This window comes from Lutra lutra, chromosome 8 (assembly GCF_902655055.1).
Source record: "Lutra lutra chromosome 8, mLutLut1.2, whole genome shotgun sequence".
Taxonomy (NCBI): Eukaryota; Metazoa; Chordata; class Mammalia; order Carnivora; family Mustelidae; genus Lutra; species Lutra lutra.
This window is the reverse complement of record NC_062285.1, coordinates 77,374,722-77,396,305: the sequence shown is the minus strand read 5'-3', so window position 1 is coordinate 77,396,305 and position 21,584 is coordinate 77,374,722. Positions and strand designations below refer to the sequence as shown.

Below are 21,584 nucleotides of genomic sequence, written 5' to 3'. Positions count from 1 at the left end.
AAACATGCAGTCCTTTGGGGTTATTTTAAACATCTTTTTAGAATAACATTTTTTTTTTAAACTTCTTCTCATTTTTAAAGATTTTATTTTTAAGTAATCTCTACCCCCAACGCGGGGCTCGAAGTCACAACCCCAGGGATCAAGAATCGCACGTTCCACCAACAGAGCCAGCCAGGTGCCCCTTTAGAAAAACATTTTAACTTCATTTTACAGACTTACTGTTAGATTGTTGATGCCTTCGGAGAACGCCCCTATCTGTCTCACCGTACCTTCTGAATCCTCCATCTGTAAAGAACACACCCATCACGTGACCTACTCGGTTGCATCATTTCAAAGAAAGGACAGCAAAATGAGCAGAAGTCAAAGAAGAAATAATGCAAGTGATACAAAACAGGCTGGGAGCAACAGAACACTTCTGAGGATACCTCCTTTCGTTACAGCAACCAGAAGCTAAGAATGAGCCCAAACGACCCTTTACTGGCACATCTAGCCTAATGCTCTGATATTGACGACATCAAAGGATTGGTGACTAGGGGGCAATACTCAAATCCAGGACTTCGCATTGAAAAGACTACATGAGCTGTGTATTTCCACTTGACTTAATTCACAGATTTCCATAACCCAGAGACAGTATAACATCAGTAAACAGCCCAGCCTGGCAGCTTGGAAGCCCAGGTCTTCGAGCCGCTCTTCTATCTCAGTAAGAATTACTCAGCCTCTCCGTGCCTCGGTGTCCTTCCCCCTACACTGAGGATGACAAGGCTCTGTATGTTTTACTGTCACCGTGAAAGCTGATACATGTTAAGTGCTAAGGATAGTGCCTGGGACATAGCAAGCAACTGGGAAGCTATTGACTATTTTCTTATTATCTTTATTTTCAGATATTAGAGAAAAAAACTGATTAGTAGACACAGTGCATCAAGTTTCCATTTAGTGTTTCACGGCTGGAGGAACTTGAAAGAAAACAGGCATGTCCTATTGCCTTTACCTGCTCCAACCGGTCCAAATCATCTTCGTCATACAGGCGCATGTCCAATCCAGGTTTAAATCCCTTCTTAGAGGTACTTCCTGATGTATGTCCCAATTCCATTGGACAAACATATTCTTCCCCATCTTCCTGTCTCTTCTTTCTCAGATTCCCAAAATTGCTGAAGGTAAGTTTCCTTGGCTTTAAAAGAAAAGCAAACATCCAGGGATTTAATAAAACTCATATGGCAGAGAATTGAGAATATGCATGATTCAATTATTCACTCCATTTACAGAGAAAAGCAACTGGATGATTAAATTGGTGTGACAAAAATAAAAGCACCCTGTGTGTGTATGATTGATGTGCCCAAATATAATAAATGATCCAGATTATGAATCTCAGAAGATTAAGCTTGTTCTCCTTATTCACCCCAATTAGCTGCGCAGTCACTGTGATAAGCAAAAAAATGCCAAGAGCCTTAGTTTTGATTAAACAGGACTTACTGCAATGATATTTCTCAGGGATGAATCCAGTTTTGCAAGGTTTTCCCATCTCAGATCAGGAAAAGAGAATGGTCCTAACTGTGTTTTCTTTTCGGGGGAAGCTATGATTATCCTGTATGCCCGCTATGCTTCCATAATAGAACTGAGGTTGCTAAAGGAATCCTCGCTTGTTTGGAGAGAGAATTTCTAATAATACTTGGAAGAGAAACTCCATCTTAGTCACTGCATAGTCCCTGAGACTATCTGTTCAGCAGATGGTGATCAGGCTGATGTTGAGAATTTAAATAGAACAGAGTCTTTCAGAAGTTTCAAATCTGGCAGATCTTTTAAGAGAGAAAGGGAGCTAATGAGAAAGTGTCAGGCAGGTAGAGGAGGTAAAAGAGAGAGAGAGAGAGAGAGAGAGAGAGAGAAAGAAATATCTATGTATATAAAGAACTTGGTACAAATTTGCAGAACAGCTGATAAACCCTATCTCCACATTAAGTTGGCTGAGATAACAGACTCAGAAGAGTTCACAGAGAAATGATTGAAAAGAAGAAATGTAATCTGAATTTGATATGACCCATGAATCTGGGTATACCTGGAAACAGCCATTCTCTGTTGGTCTACCTTGAATCATTTCTTAAGTATCTTTTTCTAACTTGCAAGATTGGTTCATTGCAAGCCAGACAAGTTGAATCTGTGTGAGAAATCTTCCTCTTCTGCTGGATTTATCCATAGAACAACTGCAATCAGTGTTTGAGCCCAAGTCATGGACTCTGCATTAGCAATACATTGACTGCACGCCAACGTCATCCTCTTCATCACTGTTGACTCTTAATAAACAACGTGAGCAAAGGATCCCCCAGAAAGACACTTGCAAAGATGCATTTTCTTAATTACTCTTAAAGATGCACAGACCATTAACACATCCACAAGACTCAGTAAACTCCAGAAAATGGGACAGTCGGGTCAAAACCAAGCCCCAGCTTTAGTTTTTGCTTTAACCAGTTATTAGAAGACAGAAGCCTGAACCAACCTTCACTTTGGCCGTGGCTGTCAGGAGTACATAATCTGGTAACTCCATGGCATCACGCTTTTGGTGCTGGGCCTCAGCCCCGATCAGAAGGTTGAAATGAGTGGCCAAATGTCTTCGCAAGAGGGTCTTACTTGGTGGGATGTTCAATAACTGAGCCATTGTTTCTACATTAAAACGAGGTTCTAGAACCTATAAAAAAATTACAGTCGTTTAAGGCACTGTGTATCATACATGTCTGCCCTGCTCTTTGTAATTGTCAAAGCTCCTTCATTTAGTCATCACCAATGATCCCGCAACAGCCCAGAGAGACAGAGCGTGGACTTAGATCTTTGAGCTATATATCTTTATTTTGCCTAAGCTAGTGAGAAGTAGAGCCGTTCCCGACATCCATGCATTCCAAAGTTAGGGCTTGTAGCTCCCCGAAGTGGAGCCTTTGGAAGGCAACTCCTTACATCACTGTGCAGAAATAAAATCTGGATGTGGCAGGTGTTTCAAAACAGGATCCCATGAGAACCAGTGGCCAGATGTCACATAAGAGACAATGAATAAGAAATGGATTGAAATCTGATCTAGCCCTATATGATACAAATAAAAATATGGGGAAAAATACTCGGAAAGTAAAGACTCCCTAGAAATGGTTACAGGAGGGTTCAGTTTGATGATGCTAGGATTATGACAAGCAAATTGATAACGTCCTAACTTATTCGACTGATGGAAACAAAATGAGAAGAAGTCCGTTTTTCAATTAAAAGAGAGTTTTACCATGAGCCCACCATGGACACCACTGCCTCTGAGATTGGGGGCATATTCTGCCAAGTCCACAGAGCGCAGCCACTCCATCACCCGGTGATTGGTCCACTGCTGAACTTCGGATGGGGTGACGCTATTCTGTGAGAACAAACAACCACCAGGAGCTTCAGTCATGAGAAACTGTGGGCTCTGAGAAACAAACGGAGGGTTTTGGAGGGGAGGGGGAGGGGGATTGGGTGAGCCTGGTGGTGGGTATTAAGGAGGGCACGTATTGCATGGAGCCCTGGGTGTGATACATAAACAATGAAATCTGGAACATTTTATTTTTTGTGAAAAAAGTAAAATAAAACAAAATAAAAGGAGCTTCAGCCTATTGACTGTGGGATCCCAAACACTCAAACTGCACCTTCTACAAAGTCTGCCTTCTAGAGCACAATTCACTCGACATCCCGCTAAGTGTTTACAGAAAAGGTGAAAAGGGGTTTGCTAAGCTCAATTTTGTTTTGAGGCATCCGTGCCAGTGTTCCAAGCTTTTTTCACAAACTCATGAAGCAGTGCTTTAGGAAAGCAAGTCTCTAGAGTGATATTTAACTCTGTGTCTTAAGGGGACAGGAAAATAAAAGATACCCGAGAAAAGGAGGGAGGGAAATTAAAACACAATCACAGGTAGAGCCATCACAATGGAGGCGGATATAGGAAAATAAGGCCCGAGAAGGTAATGAGGCTGGACTTGAGGCTCTGAGGATGACAGAAGCCTTCCCTGCCGGCCCCATGAAGCCTCGTGTGTCTGTTTTGCCCGCACAGCTGTCCCGTGCACGGGGAGCGCATGCAGCGGGAATCTCAACCTCAGGTGCTACCTCATCAGACGGCCGCCTCCGGAGACAGTTCGGTTCAAAGTTATTGATCCTCAGGACCTGGATAGCCCTTTTGATACTGAGATGGTGTAGCACACTCACGACCTTCAAAGACAGTAAGTCATCCTGGAAAAAAAAAAAAAAAAAAAAGAACAAAAAGAGGAGGTCACTGAGCTGGCCTAGAGCAGAAGGACATTCTCAGGGAAATTTCAGAAAACACAAGTAAAACTAGGAAAGCCCTCTACCAACAGGCCTCCAGCGCTTGTATTTTCAAACCCTTTATTTGGTGACAGAACATTTTTTTCCTGTTCTCCAGGACCCCAAATTAAAAACAACAACAACAAAATTAATGTTGTATCAACAGAAGCCAAGTTTCACCTGTTTCTCTTCCAGACACTTTGAAACAGGATTGTGAGACCCCACAGCTCCGTAGAACACAGTTTGAAAGGAATCGGCTGGGGCACACTTTGATTTGGTGTGATAAAGCAAAGAGCTAAGAGCACATGATGCTCAGTGAGGACAGCAGAGCTGGGTTTACTGAACTAAGGCACATCACCATTTGGGGGAAAATCAGAAAAGTATCTCTGTTATAGTATTCCCCAAGCCTCAAGGAATCTCTAGTTCTTGATTATTATGCTCTATCCGGCAGAGACTGTGAATAATTTTGGGAAAATTGTGTTGATCGATGCAAAGGTTTTGGTGAGTTCAAGAGAAAGGAGACATGAAGAAGTTATTAGTAGCAACATGTATCACCATCAATTCCTTCCAGGTGTAACTTTCCTCAGTGTGTGGTTATTGGGAACATTTCAAACATACCAAACACACCAAAACAAATTATTTCAGAAGGTGATGTGGAGGGCAGTGTCAAGATAAGCACCAATCTATTTCCAAACACACCCAGAAAATAAAATAAGAAAAATACCCATTTTAGACACACCTTACTGATAAACACATTAGTTGGTGGGGGCGGGGGGAGGTGATAATCTATTGTAGAAATAGTTTTTAAATAAAAATATTGGACAATCAGCTTAAATTCTTAAAGCTACTGAGCAAAATTATTTCCTGAATTTTTTTCTGGATCAATTTCTTATAGGTACTTCCTTATAGTAAGTTGGAAGGCATTCAACACATTTTAATCTAAGATTGAGACACCCATTCAAAACGTTTCCACGTGGGTCAGTTTCAACTAATTAAAGTTTTTCAGATTTAAAAAAATCTAAATACAGGGACGCCTGGGTGGCTCAGTTGGTTAAGCCGCTGCCTTCGGCTCAGTTCATGATCCCAGCATCCTGGGATCGAGTCCCACATCAGGCTCCTTGCTCAGTGGGAGCCTGCTTCTCCATCTGCCTCTGCCTGCCACTCTGTGTGCCTATGCTCACTCTGAAAAATAAATAAATAAAATCGTGAAAAAAAAAAATCTAAATACATAATGATTACAATGTAAATACAATGCAAATTATTTCAGCTTGAGATTTTTTTTTAAAAGCAGGGGCTGTTTTAAATCAAAAGATACTTTTTTTAGATTTTTTTTAAGGTTTTTATTTATTTATTTGACAGAGCGAGATCACAAGTAGGCAGAGAGGCAGGCAGAGAGAGAGAGAGAGAGAGGAGGAAGCAGGCTCCCCGCCAAGCAGAGAGCCCGATGCAGGACTCGATCCCAGGACCCTGAGATCATGACCTGAGCCGAAGGCAGAGGCTTAGCCCACTGAGCCACCCAGGCGCCTTTTTTTTTTTTTTTTTAAAGATTTTATTTATTTATTTGACAGAGAAAGAGATCACAAGTAGGAGAGAGGCAGGCACAGAGAGAGAGGGAGAAGCAAGCTCCCTGCTGAGCAGAGCGCCCGATGCGGGACTCAATCCCAGGACCCTGAGATCATGACCTGAACCGAAGGCAGGGGCTTAACCCACTGACCCACCCAGGTGCCCCTAAAAAAATCTTTTAGGTAGTTTTAATTTACCAAAGAGCTGCCAAAGAGAGATAATAGTTCCATATATCCTTCACTCAGCTTCCCCTAATGGTTAACACCTTCTATAACCATGATATAGTCATCAAAACTGAGGAATTAACATAAAAAATGGTAATTAAAACTACAGACTTTACTCAGATTTCACCAGTTTTCCCACTAGGTCCTTTCTCTATTCCAGGATCCAGCCCAAGATACTGTGTTCAAATAGGTATTTTTGTGACTCAGAACTTCTGGGGTCAAATTTTCTAAGATGATTTACTCTTTTATAGTCACAAAATTTTTTTTTTTTAAAGATTTTATTTATTTATTTGACAGAGAGAGATCACAAGTAGACAGAGAGGCAGGCAGAGAGAGAGAGAGGGAAGCAGGCTCCCTGCTGATCAGAGAGCCCGATGTGGGACTCGATCTCAGGACCCTGAGATCATGACCTGAGCCGAAGGCAGTGGCTTAACCCACTGAGCCACCCAGGCGCCCTATAGTCACAAAATTTATATGCACATTTCTTGTGGTTTTAAGCCTGAATCTGCTCACGTTCCTGCAGAAGCATACCTACCTAGATAGGCAGGCAAGTATTTACTGAATTTGTTCCAGGCTGAGCTATTAAGAGGAGGAATCTGGAAACATCTTAGGTTCAAATACCCTGTGACTTTCGACTACTTTCTGGCTGTGGAAACTTGGTTGAGCTACCCCGTTTCTCAAGTTTCTCATTCCCTCATCTAAACACTGGGGGATAACAAGAATGTCACCTCAAGGCTTGCTGAAACTGGAGTATTCATAGGAGTACGGAGCTTGAAGGAATGTCTGGCACATAGTATACATGCAATGTGCCACACACTAGTGTTATTACAAGCAGGTTTATGCCATGTGCCCACCAAGGTACGGACTTTGGTTCAATGACAGAGAAGAAAACGAATCCCATGAAAGGAACCCCACAATTATTTGACATTGAAAAATTAGCTGTTTGAAATTTTCGACAAATTTTTTTAAAGATTTTATTTATTTATTTGACAGACAGAGATCACAAGTAGGCAGCCAGAGAGAGAGAGGAGGAGGCAGGCAGAGAGAAAGAGGAGGAAGCAGGCTCCCTGCCAAGCAGAAAGCCTGATGCAGGGCTCATCCCAGGACCCAGAGATCATGGCCTGGGCTAAAGGCAGAGGCTTTAACCCACTGAGCCACCCAGGTGCCCCGAATTTTCAACAAACTTAAAGAAGATACTTCTGGGAGTTGGTTCCAGAGCGTAGCTCACAAAAGGCCTTTTAAAGAAAAGAATGTAAAGCAGCAGTGCACTAACAGGACTGTGGAATCTAGAACAAGTTCTCCTGGAAACCATCTCTCTCACTGTTGTAAAGTCCTTCTACCTCTTAGATGGAAGGATAAAAATACAGAACAGTAATGCAGGAATCAGAGAGAGTCCACCTCACCCTACTTCTTGCCTCTGCGATTCCTCCCCTAGTGGAACGGGGCTAAAGAGAGAAAGGAGGCAAGTTTTGGGTAACATTCTCCAAAGCGGAAGGGAGGAGAGGAGACGAGTCTCTAGATGTCAGGTCAAAAGGGTGGTCTCTTCTGAGCAGTCACTGCATATAGGAATGTGTAACTCAGAAATTCCCAGGGCTTCGACACTCTACACTCTATTTTTTAAACATCTTTAGGAGAGGGGCACCTTGGTGGCTCAGTGAGTTAAGTGGCCGCCTTCGGCTCAGGTCAAGATCCCAGAGTCCCGGGACCATCTCACATCAGGCTCCCTTCTTAGTGAGAGTCTCCTCCTCTCTCTGACCCTCTCCCTGCTCGTGCTCTATCTCACTCTCTCTCTCAAATAAATGAATAAAATCTAAAATAAAACAAAGCATCTTTATGACATATAACTCGCATATGAAATTATGCGAAAATTTACCCCTTCAAAGTGTGCACTTCAGTGTCTACATTGTTGAATATACATAAAACCATCTTCCTGGAGAGCTGACTTTAGATTAGCCTTCACACAGCTTAAATCAAAGTTTTAAATTTCCCAACGGTACTGCAATCATCAAATCCTCTGACTTCAACTTAACAGAAACTCTTCTGGCTCTTCTTAAGTTAAGGCAACACCCTGAAACTCTAGTGGAATCATTGTGAAAACAATGTATTTTGCTCACTGTGTCTTTCCAGAGAAAAGCAATTTGACACTCCCCTTCCCCAACTCCCAGGAGCCAATCACTTACAACAGTCATGTAATGGAGCATTCGACCATCTACCCGACCTTCGTCAAACTGGGTCTTGTACTGGGGGAGACCAATGTCATCCAACCACCCTACAGGAGAGAAATCAGTGTTGTTAGTAAGCCATGCAACACCTGTACTTGTGATTCAAAAGAAAAAGCAGCTTCATTCATTTATTCATTCATTCAGTCATTCATTCATTTACTCATTCATGAATGAGTGAATTTAAAACCTCTTACTAGTGACCCAGTTGAAATCCAGCTTTCCATGGTTGGTTTCTTCTTCAGACCCCAGGGCTTGCAGTGCCAGCTGGAGCTTCTTTCGATGAAGTGAATGCTTAATCCCAAGTTCCTGAAATAATAAGCAGAAACACTGGTTTTACCATCCTGTCACTATGGGCTAGATGCCACTGGCAAAAGATGCCAGTTCTCCCCAAACGAAGCCAGTGTTAAAGACCCGACAATCCCGTTCAGTCAGCATACCAAGTCGGGTTGGTGAAATGTTGCTGAACAAAAGGCCCCTAAAAAGCCAAGACCACAGCAACTAGTTTAGTGGGATGCTCCATTCCCTAAGTAGGCTCCTTCCTCGGCAAGACTGGAATTCTACTCTTTCTGTACAAAAGGTTAAACAATTAGGAAATATGTTAAACAATTTGATGTAAGATGTAGGGCTCTTTCCTTTTCCTTTTTGCAAAGTAAAGCTGAATTGCATACTTTACACTGAGAAGTTGGGCCAATGCTAAAGCCTCACAAAGATTCTGAGAAATACGAGCTTAAGGTTTATTATTATGTCTATACAATTATTTCTCATTAAAAATGCCCAGTGGGGGGCGCGCCTGGGTGGCTCAGTGGGTTAAAGCCTCTGCCTTCGGCTCAGGTCATGATCCCAGGGTTCTGGGATCAAGCCCCGAATCGGGCTCTCTGCTCATCAGGGAGCCTGCTTCCTCCTCTCTCTCTGCCTGCCTCTCTGCCTACTTGTGATCTCTGTCTGTCAAATAAATAAATAAATAAAATCTTAAAAAAAAATGCCCAGTGGCTTACATGTTTCATAAGGAATCATTAAGATCAGGTCCTTCTTGTTAAATCCATGCGATTAAATTAAAAAAAAAAAAAAAAGTGTGAAGCAGAAAACACAAAGTTTTTCAAGAGTACTGATTAGCTCCCCCCACTCCCCTTTCTGGAGTATAAAACAATTCTACATTTTATTCTCTTTCTCAGTAGCCATTGTCTAAACAAAACAGAGAAGCAGTCACCTTCTCCAGATCTTGCTGAGAAGCCTGCAGAAGTGTTTGGCCAGATGCAATCCAGTGCTTGCCCGAATTCAGGTAGGACCCCAAGCCCTGTTCCACAAGCCAATTGCAAACCTGCTCCTTGGTCCATTTGGCAAATGGCATATCCAAGTCGCTATAAGAAAATGAACAACTGTGTGAAGAACAATTCCAAGCCAGCCCTGTGGCTTCTGGAGGTTGACCAACGTATACTGAATTAATGTAGAAATTCCCTAGTAATGCCCTATTTGACCGCGAAAAGCTTACTTTTCAGTCCATGTTTGGGGGAGGTGGTACTGGCATTGAAAATTACTTCAAAAGGACCACAGCTTTCATTTCAAATGAAACCACAGAAGATTCAATATGATTGAGCAACTAAGATATCATATGGAAGAAAAGCAAGTTGAACCAACAAGTCAAGTCACTGTACTAGTTTCAATCAACATGGTTTGAAGACTGAATCTCCAAACAGAAAACACTAGGTTAGATGGAGAGAAATCAAGTCTAACTTGAACTAACTGTAGCAGAAGTATGGTTTCTCTCCAAATGGTTATCAGTGAGGAGAGCCAACACGCCATCACGGAGTACAGGGAAACGTAATCACAGCAATTTCTGTGTCAAATTTTCTACTCTGACATGTAAGTCATGTCAGAGTAGAAAAGGAAATCATGTTCCTTTTTGGGGGAAAAAAATGTAGATAAACAAGACTTTTTTTAAAAAAATTTTTTTTTTAAAACAGCACAAGGAGATCCTCTACTGTGTATAAAGAAAACACACGGCAAATGAGACCTTCATGTGTTTGGAGAAAGCCAGGGTTTCCTCCTTGTTGAAACCTGTGCTCAGTCTTCTGTGAGGGTAGGAGGGACCATGTTCCAAAGATTTAGTGTCAATGATTTGTGCTAGATGTTTGCCACCCTTCTCATGCTGAGTAGGTCAGTACAGTAATTTCAAAACAGCCCTCAATTGTGGCAAGGATGTAGGAAAAGTTCCTAGAGTCTTAACAGATAAAGCATTACACAGTCCTGATAAATTCAGGAATTCTGTTAGAATTTGTGTCTTATGAATTTATGTAGGTGCTTTCACAGAATCCATTAGTCAATAACGTTCATCGAACAGTTACTATTTACCAGATACTCAACACATATTAACTCATTTAATCTTCACGATTAGACTAATTCATACCATGGGAAATGGCGGCGCAGAGCATGGATGTAGTTGCTCAAAGTTCACCCAGATTACAGGAAGCAGCAAAGCCAGCAATCAGATCCAAGCAGTCTGTCTCTAGAACCTACTCTTAACCGCTATGTTAGCCCATCTCTCTAGAGCTATGCTTTAGAGTACTTGGGAGTAACTATTTTCTCAGTCAGACTGAAGTCAAAGAATCATTCTTGCATAGATGTTGCTGACACTTTAAGCTTCGATTCCTCCCCTGGCTCACGCAGCCCTCATCTTCTGCAATGATTTTCACCAAACACTGCCAACCTGCACTGCTCTAAAGATGACGGACCCTTCTGCCAGGCAAAAGGGTAAGCAACGGATTCTACTGCTCAGCCCAGGGACAATCCTAACACTGCAAGTGCTCACAGCCTGGACATGTGGGTAGAGATGTCAAAGTCCATTCGTTCAGTTTTTCTCACCTGTTAGATTGTCCCAAATCTCGAGACCAACCCAGTCGTGGCCCTGCAGTTGCCCTTGTCCCTCCTCTTTTAAATTCAGGCTCAGACATGTCGTCTGGGTTGAATGTAGTTGACTGACTTCTCCTAAGTCTGAACAGAAGAAACAACATCACATTGCCTTGTAGAGACCTAAGGAGACCTTAGGACTTTAAAATTAATAAGAAACATTGTTTATGAATGGTCAGAAGAGACGTCTGGATTTACACTTTAACTGAGACCCAGTGAGTTAGCGAATCCCAGATCACAATCTTCCTTCCATAAAAGGAACAGCAAAGCCTTACAACTGCATACTTGTTTCTAGGCAATCTTCCATTTATTCCTACATTTGAGCAACACACAACACAAAGCCCCCTCCATTTGTCTGCTGTGTTACTTACTTTCCAAAGAGTTTCATGATACCTCTGGATTTCTTTTTGGAATCCGGCGATGGTGGAGATATCTGGAAGGGACTGCCTCCCTGCGAATCTTTCGGCTGGGAAGATACACCAGCCAGATCTAGGTGCTCAGCTGTCTCCTTCTCTGTTTCAGCTATTCCAAGAACAGAATACATACTTGGTGAGTTTTAAAGTATGGAATGAACATGACTAGATGCTACCCTTCTTGACTTTAGCAACTGTTAACAAATTCTTCTTCTGTTGGTCTGTAAAGCAGTCATTTACAAAGAGCACCCTACAAATATTACAGATGGAACACAAATGTATGTCCTGCTCTACAGTCTGCTGTGTATCAGTGAACGATGTGTATAATATCATGTATGATATGCCTAAATTCATTAACTCACAAATTACTACCTCTTTGAAGTTCAAAGGTGGGATAGGATTGCCACATTCTTTCTTTAAGTGATCTGAGTACATAATGAAATTAATCTCGATTTTTCCGTAGCACTTGGTACTGTTGACATTCTTCCCACATTCTTCAAAATCATCATCTCCTTCATCTTGTTAGGACAATCTCCCAGATCTGTCATCTGATCGTTTCTTCTCTGCTATAGGACCTGTTTTCTCTTCTTCTTCCACTCCGAGATTCTGTTCTAGGCTCCTGCCAGCAGGATCTCTGAACAAGTTCACCCACTCCGTGCCTGGCACTAAATGACGGCTTCCCTCATTCATAAGCAGCCAGTATCACAATCTCTGGTCCTAATCTCTCCCCCCAGACTCAGGATCTGAATGTTTATGGATATTCCCAATTTGCTGTGCCAGGAACATCTTAGACTCAACAAATCCATCCAATTCTCAGAAGAATTCTCTTAGATTTTCTTATTTAATATTCCCTTGATACTAATTAATATTCTTCCTGTTACTCCCGTTCACACTCTTTGGCATTTTCTTTTCACTCCCTCCTCTCCTTTGGCATTTACATCAGATCCTAGTCACCAAGCGCTGGCAGTTTTTTTTCAAGAGAGTTATTCCTATTTATAATTTGCTATGTCCTACTGAGAAAAGAATGTACTGGATATGCACAAATTTTTCTTTTGATATAAAAATCAGTGTCTGTTGATTCTGCCTTGAAGAGTAACATCCAAATTTGCTGCGCCCAGATCTCCCAGCATTCTCTATTTCTTAATTCTTTTACCTGTCCCTTAAGGCATGATCCCCCACTAACAAACACAAGCGGTACTGTTTCCTCAGTGTGAGACCACACTTTTTCGGGAAAGAAAAAGTTGTACAAAAATCACAGAAATGGTGTTTCAGCAAGATATAAAAGTCGCAGAGGTTGACTTTTCTACGAAGCACAGCTGTGATTATAGGTTATAATAAGCAGCACTGGGCTCTTAGCATTAACAATGTATTTCTTCTAAGAAAGATGCAAAAACATTTGAAAATGTTGTCTGGATTTTATTTATCCCATGTGTCTTCTAGAAATGTAAGACCGCAAAGGGAGAGAAGTCACCTGTGCTGACCCACATGAGTTGGTGTATGGGTATCTCAGGGAAAATCCAAAGGAACCTTTCCATCCAAACCCCAAAGTCATCATGGGTATGGGTGTACCAGAAAATGTTGCCTAACTCACCCTCATTCTAAAAGCATCCTGTTTTCATGTTTTGTTTTGAGGATGTTTCCTCCCTCCTGTGCCCCACACTTTTAAAAAGGAGAACAGAGTTTCCCCTCTCCTAAAATCACTTTGGGGGAGGCTCCTTGGATATCCCAGAAAGCTTCCTCCTGTGTCACTAAACACCACCTCCATCTTCAAAGCAATGAATGTCAGAAGAAAGTTCCCTTAAGAAAACTCAGTCTAAAGCAATCATTTGCAATGTCTTCTACAGACTTCTCGATTTGGCTGAAAACTTTGCTCTCTGGGGATAATGGAGAAATGGAGAAGGGACTGCCAGGACCTGGGAGTTAGTGTGAGACAGGATGCACTGGAAGGGTGAGAAAGCTGGAAGGTACGAGGCAGGAGAGTCCTGCCCTGGATTCTGAGGGTGCCGTGCGCTTCTGGGTCCTCCCAGAGCTCCTTGCAAGGTGTCATTAGCAGGGGTTAAAACAGCACGTAGGTTGGGAAGCAAAGGCTCTCCAGAGAGTCCACTTTAGCAGCAGGCGGAAGGAACTCTCTGGAGTCGAGGACAACATTTTCTGATCATTGCCATCTTGCTCCTAGAGATCGCAGATGCCAAGAGCAAGGATTAGCTCAGCCTGGAGGACAGCACTGGCGAAGGCTGGCATGCAGGGGTACGATACCTAGGGTGGGTGCACTGGCACTTCGTTTACGATCTTCAGATATCCCAACAACGCACACAATCACACGCAGCCCAATGGAGAGAACACAGGAGAATGACAAAATGAAACACAGCTCAAAGTCCTACTCACAAAATACACACAGGGGGAGGAAAGGCAAGCACCGCGCTGTGCTTCCAACATCGCAGACTCCATTAGCAGGAACAATATGGGGTTAATTGGTCCACTTTTGAAACAGATGAGAAGCTGTTTACAATGAAGTCAGAGAATGTCAAGGGTTTTGGTCTTTCCTCTACATTTATGCTCCAACAAGGAGAGCAGGGTGACAGCCTGCATAGAGCTTTCTTTACCACCAAATTAAACCCATGGGGGCAGTTTCTTGCAAACTTTTCCCCCAGCTCATTCACCTTCATTTCTGGGAAAGAGAAACGCACAGATCGATGAACCGGGGAAGGGAGGAGATTGACCTTGTCCTCGTTCTGAGTGAATTAAAGCAAAGGCACGCTGGCCATACGCACCCAAGTTTGGTGCACTTGCTGTCCTCTTGTTACTTTTTATTTTAAAAAAGCCACGCCCAAAGGACGATCTGGCTTTCCGAGTCCCAAAGGGGTTGTCGTCCACAGATGCGTCATGCCCCGGAGCTTTCGGAGGGAGGCTCCTGAACGGGCTGCTTTCTACCGGAGCCTTATCCTAAAAGACAAGTAATAATAAATGGAACACGGCATGGCTGTGCACAATTAGGAGTACATGCCAGGCACAACGCCTGATCTGTTACACATGTGATTTTATTTAAAAGAATCACGGAACTGACAAGTTGATTATGAACACCAAGCACCATATTACAATTTAGAAAGTCAGTTCTGAAAGCTACTTAGGAAGCAAGAGCAGCAACAAAAATATGTTCGTCACTGACCTATAACCTGCATGCTTCGGATATAAAATATTTAGGATATAGAAATTCTCAAGCTTTATTTTAATTTTATTTGCCTCATTCCCCCCAATGACATGGACTGGGCTACAATGCTGTTCGCAGTCTTTGTACCGTAACTGCTTCAGAAGCCCAGCGTAATATAATCACCGTGCAAAGTAGGCGTTATCCCCAAGCTTCTATACCAGCAGCAGAAAGTGATTCTACTCCAGTTATTTTAAATATTCTTCTCAAGGAATTACTAGTCAAATGAGGACACAACCAGTGACCGTTAAACATTTTGTTTTTGAAAGGGTGTTCTGAGACATATTCATTATCTTGCCTGCCAGTTACCTGACACGGATCACCAATTTTCAAACACTATGACATGCTCAGATACACTTAACACCAAAACTAAACTTGTTATAATTAAATTTTTCTTCATCAATTCAGAAGACTCTTTGGCTGTCTCTAACATGTCAAGGTCTTTATCACGAACCTTAACTGTAAGTTATACATCTAAGTACTGTTGATTTTTTAGCTTTCTCGTTATTTGAATTAGCAGTTACAGTAACGTGATCTATCATATTATTTTAGTAGGATCCAAAGATGCTTTGATTTGCATGCTCTCATTCCTCTAACATCTCCTGCCCTCTGTTTCTGTTTTTGCAGAGGTGGAGAAAGGGGAGAGGGGACACAAGCTTTGAAGGTGGTTATTTTATCCTCCAAATTTATTGCTCATCGTAACTACAAGTTTATAGATGCCACAGTTTAGTGCAACTATTACCTATGTCTCACCACAGATGTCAAAATCATTTAATCATTTACTGAATTGGCAAGACAAAAAAGGACAAAGGATGCCTGTAATTACAGCTGTGTGCACAGTCTGTGCCTGATCAGGGACACCTACATTACAACTCAAGGCATTCAGAGCCAACAGTCAAGGGAGTACATCTGGGAGTGGCCTGTCTACCAGAATGTAGCCTTTACAGAGTTAATGATTGAAAATTAGAGGAAAGAAGAACCAGAGCCCTTGTTGATGAGGTCTTTAAAAAAGAAAAAAAAAAAAAGACAAAAAAACAGAACACCAAAATGTTTGCTGTATACACAGTGGTTATATTAAATAAACAGCTGTTCTCAGACGGGTGACCTAAGGACTTTTTATGAGGTCATAGGAAGCCCAAATATGATCATTAAGAACATCAATAGCCTGAGAGTCTGGGGTTTTGTCTGTCTGGTTTTTGTCCCCCCCAACAGTTTATTGAGGTGAAACGTAAAAAGTAACTATCTTAAATTGAACAATTCGGGGACATTTAGTAAACTCACGGTGTTATGCAACTGCCACCTCCACCTAGCTCCCAAACATTTCCATCATTCTAAATAAAATCCCTCATCCAGGAAGCAGTTTCTCTCCACTCCTCCCTCTTCATCTCTGGCAACCGCCAAGCTGTGTTCTGTCTCTATGGATTTACCTATTCTGCATACTTCACATAAATGGAATCGTGTACTATCTGATCTTTCGTGTCTGGCTTCTTTCATATAACATGGTTTGGAGGTTCTGAGTTTGGGTTTTTTGGAGACATTTAAGCAATCACATGTATCAGACATCACAAACATTTTTCCATTGTAATCTGGCCATAAAAATTACCTCTGGAGGCTTCTGAACAGACTCCTTTTCCTGTTCAAAACAACAATATTTTAGATTGTTACAGGAATGGCTTCATATATTCACAATCTGTTACATACAATTCTAGAAATTAAAATAAACTTACATCTACTTCTAAGCTACACAATCTCAGTTCCATTTATTTCCAAAAATGGCTAATTAAAGTCTTCAGTTTTGATTGTATACACTAGTTTCAAACGTTCATATTCATCCTTCTTAACATTTACCATTAATTGTGGTATCTAATAAATCTGCATTAGAGAAACCTCAAGCTCTTCTTGAGAGTTTTATTTGCAAAATGGGAAAATGTGAGGATCCCTAAATATTTGCGTCTCAGGGTAACAGACAGAGAAACAACACAGAACCAACCCCATCTGATGACTCTTTCTTCAGATTGCCCAGGCTGCTGGACTTTTGCAGACTTGAAGTTCTAAAAATAACAATAATAGTAATTAGGATTAATAATAAGTGGCTCTGGTGCCACTGTTTCTTAGGAGAATATCTTGGAAAGAAACTAAAACTGTGTGTGGGTTGAATCCTGGTCATAAAAGAAAACCCGGATTCAGGCAGTCACTTATGTGCTTTACTAAATTATAACATTGAGTTCTTTTAAAAGCAGAGGTGGTTAACTGTCCTGCCAATAACTCTAAATGTCCCACACATGTCAGAATAGCTGGAAAAACACTTAGACTGTCCTTGTGATGTCAACACTTGAAAATAAACCAGCATTTTTCCATGGACCAGTGGTGTATCCTTTTATGTATACATATAGACCAGGAACTTTTTTATTTTTTATTTTTATTTAAATTTTAGTTAATATACCAGGGAACTTCTAAAATACTCACATACTATTTACATATAATCTTTGTAATTAAAATAAAGGACAGAAGTGTTACTTTTCAATTCACAAAGGAATCTATTTTCTGAATCTGGCCAAGTAGTTCATTTTACAGTTCTGATTGAGGCATACAAGAAAAATCCCTCTGGCTGCCCATAATAATTTGTTTGCTATCCTTGCAAAGGCGAAGTGACACTGTAAACATCCAGAGATTTTTTTCCCTTTCACATAACTAGCATTCAAGTGTACAGGGCTGGTCTTTTCAAAAATGGAAGGCAGGAATAGGTAACCAGTTTAGAGAGAGAAAAAGCTCTAAGAAGCAGAATAACATATATACACAAACTTTTAAAAGGCAATTCTCATGTACTCATGTGTACATAAGTTACTAGACATGTCCAGTACCAAATAAAGTAAAAGATAATGGTGAGAAAAGAGAAGATCTCATCTTTGAATACTGCTCTGGAAATAGATTTTCCTAATTCAGACTTGAACTTGGATAAACATAGATGATGGACCAGTTTACTACATGGAGAATGCAAAAAACTACTGTAGCCTTTCCAGCCATTACATCATTCTCTGTGACTCTTTTCTGCTAGGGTCAAAATGCAAGCCAGTGCAAACCTGAAATTCAAAGCACTGCACTTCACATGAAAACTGATGAAGGAAGGCTAAAGCCGTGCAAACACTTGGCACGAGATAACGGATAATGGTCAATGAGCAAGTATCTCTTTGTTAACTCACAACCTCCCCTTCCCCCGACATCCAACCACCACACCTGCATTAATGTATTCAGGCCTCAGTCATCTGCTTCTCACAGTGGTCACTGTGAGTGTGTCAGAAGCTTCCTCTCTCCCAGGTATCAATGACATTTTCCACATTCAAGAACGTGACTTACGAAAGACTATCGCACGGCTGGGTTTCAACAGAAGCACCAAGGATTATTTTTCCATCACTAAAAGAAGAAAGAAAAGGAAAAAAAAAAAGGAATCTGTGTGCTTCACAAGTAAAAGACCATATATATTCTAAGTAAGCAGAACTGTCAAAAAAACAAAAAATTGTGCTAGGGAAGCTATTTCTCTTTTAAAATAGTCTTGCTTTTTGTTTTTTGTTTTTTAAACACAGGCTCCATGCCCAGCATGGGGCTTGAACCCACAACCCTGAGATCAAGACCTCAGCTGAGATCAAGAGTCAGCTGCTGAACTTACTGAGGACTCCCAGCTGCCCCTCTCTTTTAAAATATTCTACTATATTTTCTTTTGTTAAAAAATATTTTATTTATTTATCTGACAGAGAGATCACAAGTAGGCAGAGAAGCAGGCAGAGAGAGAGGAGGAAGCAGCCTCCCGGCCGAGCAGAGAGTCTGATGTAGGGCTCGATCCCAGGACCCTGGGATCATGACCTGAGCCAAAGGCAGAGGCTTAACCCACTGAGCCACCCAGGTGCCCCTAAAATATTCTATTATATTTTCTTTTATTTGGTCTCATTATAGGTTAAGTAATTGAGAACATGCTCCCTCAAAATTCTACTTGTTAATGGAGAAACTACTGTATCCCTGTCCCAAATCCTTCTTCCGAACAGCCTGGGCCACATGACCATACCCACTGGTGAACCCCCATGACTTAGGACATAAAACGAGTCCCCTAAAATCTCTCTCTAACCTGAACACCACACGTCCCTGGACTCTTGTCCTAGGACTTCTTGCTTCACACCCTTTATTTCAATAATCCAGAACTGACTGTAGTGATTGATTTACACTGGTTCCCTGGCACATGCCTTACAGTTTCTTGCCTCTCACAGTAAAACCTGTGTCTGTAAATAAATTGCAATGCACTCTTGTGTTTGCTTGATCTACTCTGCTGAACATTTATATAGCAATGTTGGGTCATAAATGACATACCTTTCTTCGAATGAAGTCTCTGGTTGAGGAGGCAATTTTGCTCTTTCAGACGTTTCCAAGCCCTTAGATGTTGGCAGTAATGAAGGGATTGAAACTTGCAAGATGCTGGTGTGGAACTGTAATGTAATTAGAGAAAGTCAAAAATCCACGAAATAAGTCAAGCAGAGAGTCAATTATCATATGATTATAAGATTATATTATATTATATTATATTATATTATCATATAAGAAAAGATGCCACTTGGTTTTTTTTCTCACTGCAAACAGTAAAATGTTAAAGGAAAGACGACCAAAAGGGGAATTGGAAAAGGTAGCCAAGGCTGTTTAGTTAAAAAACAAAAACAACAGGGGCGCCTGGGTGGCTCAGTGGGTTAAGGCCTCTGCCTTCGGCTTGGGTCATGATCTCGGGGTCCTGGGATCGAGCCCCACGTCGGGCTCTCTGCTCTGCGAGGAGCCTGCTTCCCTCTCTCTCTGCCTGCCTCTCTGCCTACTTGTGATCTCTCTCAGATAAATAAATAAAAATCTTAAAAAAAAAAACAAAAAAAACAAAAACAACAACAACAAAAACAATTTTTCCCATTCCCAGTTTCTCTAGACAGTACACTGCACTAAAATTAAAAGTTCTATGGCAAAGAGGGAGGTGCTGTCAGGAAGCCACAGGTGTGCCTAGGTTAAGACCTCAGGAAGACTTAAGGTACCGCTGTCTCATTGAAACCTTCAAAAAGTTCGACAACTCTAAAAATAGAGGGATATTCCATGGCAGCCATACAGAAAACTTAAGATAGAGAAAGTCTTATGGTGAAGATAACTGTGGATATCCTTTACCTGATGGAGTGGATTATAAACTGATATATAAGAAATCCCAAATGAATAAAATATTATACCAAATTAGACCAAGAGGGACAGAGATAGTAGAAGGCAGAAGGCCCTGGACCCGTATAGATACTTTTGCAGAAAACAACTCATCTGCAATTACAGGTTCTTTCTCCTGGAAATGGAAAGATGACTCCCAAGGAACAACCAAGAGCCCAAAGGTCTGGGCCCTGTCAAGGAACTGGCCACACGAGCCTGGCTGGATTTGGGAACTGCTACCGACTAATGATACATGGTCTTCCATGTCCACGTTCCCTCTTCTTGAATGGGAATGCCTAGTAGTTACTATGCCCATTCCACCACCGTATGTCAGGTGTGTAGGGGACAAATGGCTTGACCTTGAATTTCCTGGTTCTTTAAATGGAATGGAGCGCTACTCAAGAAGCCAAACCTGAGCAGCTGCACCTACATCTTGACCAGGTCTGGATGACAAGGTCTTGGGATGCGGAAGCCTGACTGGAATAAGACCAAGAGGTCTTTGACGAGGGGATGAGGACATTTTGCATGAGGGAGGGATATAAATGATTGTAACCAGAGAGTGGAGGGCAGTTGTACTAGTCGAATATGGTTGTAGGGGTATATGCCATCCCATGTGTTCTTCTCAAATGTGATATTATTACCTGTCCATCAAGAGGTAGGGTCTTTGTTTCCTCTCTGTGAATGTGTGTGGGCCTGTGACTACAGGAGAAGAGATGCCACAGGATTTCTGAGTCATAGCATAAAAGATGATATAAATATGCCCAGTCCTCTTATCGGGATGCTCATCCTTAGGATCTAAACGCTATGCTAGGAGAAAGCCAGGCAGTCACAGGTATTTCCAGCTAGTGCCTCAGCTGAGGTCCTGGCCAACAGTAGCACCAACCATGAGATATACAAATGCGTAGCCTTCAGATGACTCAAGCCTCCAGCCTTCACGCCATTCCAACTATTGCCCAATGGAGTGAAGAAGAAATGTTCCTGCGGAGCTTTACCCACATCACACATTTGTTAGCAAAACAAGTGCTGTCATTCAAGCCACAAATTTTTGGGGTGGTTTGCAATAGATAATGGAAACAGATTTTGGCACCAGTCTGATGTGAAAGAAAAGTAAATGAGTTCAAGACTAAGTATTCCAAAAAAAAAAAATTAAAAAAAAAAAAAAAAAAAAAAAAAAAAAAGAGACTAAGTATTCCTGTCCAGCTGCTTTTTTCCAAGTCTAAAGAAGTCAGGGAAGATTTTAGTCCAGAATTTTTCAGAGGCACCACTGAAAGTGACTAAAACCAACCTCTTTATATAATCTCACTTTATCCCTCTTCATTTATTCCCTATTTGTTCTTTACTAATAAAGATTATTATTGTGTAGATTGTAATCTATTTAGGATGGCATCTTTCTCCCATGTTCTTCCTGAATTATTTAAGCAATTTTGACATTGCCCAAGGTATTTATTTATTAAAGAGGGGGGGAAAACTAATCTTTCAAATAAAGTCCTACGAGACTGAGTTTTGACATGAAAATTGCTAAGACTCTGTCAGTAGCCACACTGAGAAAAGATCC

General features: G+C 41.4%; 1 protein-coding gene across 9 annotated transcripts in view; it reads right to left on the bottom strand.

Annotated features, from left to right (window-relative positions):
- The window catches only part of PPFIBP1 (PPFIA binding protein 1), a 95,340-nt gene that overhangs the window by 1,941 nt on the left and 71,815 nt on the right, over positions 1–21,584 (bottom strand). For 4 of the 9 annotated variants that reach the window (XM_047740366.1, XM_047740367.1, XM_047740370.1 and 1 more), the window contains 16 exons: positions 19,178–19,293; positions 18,176–18,232; positions 16,812–16,872; positions 16,425–16,454; positions 14,388–14,559; positions 13,873–13,905; positions 11,575–11,725; positions 11,159–11,287; positions 9,507–9,657; positions 8,494–8,605; positions 8,258–8,346; positions 4,096–4,218; positions 3,251–3,427; positions 2,489–2,677; positions 989–1,168; positions 220–285 (listed from right to left, as the gene is read on the bottom strand). In XM_047740366.1, coding sequence (XP_047596322.1) covers positions 220–285; positions 989–1,168; positions 2,489–2,677; positions 3,251–3,427; positions 4,096–4,218; positions 8,258–8,346; positions 8,494–8,605; positions 9,507–9,657; positions 11,159–11,287; positions 11,575–11,725; positions 13,873–13,905; positions 14,388–14,559; positions 16,425–16,454; positions 16,812–16,872; positions 18,176–18,232; positions 19,178–19,293 — 1,836 coding nt within the window. The remainder of the gene's footprint in view (positions 1–219; positions 286–988; positions 1,169–2,488; positions 2,678–3,250; positions 3,428–4,095; positions 4,219–8,257; positions 8,347–8,493; positions 8,606–9,506; positions 9,658–11,158; positions 11,288–11,574; positions 11,726–13,872; positions 13,906–14,387; positions 14,560–16,424; positions 16,455–16,811; positions 16,873–18,175; positions 18,233–19,177; positions 19,294–21,584) is intronic. The other 5 variants (XM_047740369.1, XM_047740371.1, XM_047740374.1 and 2 more) reach the window with 2 other exon arrangements.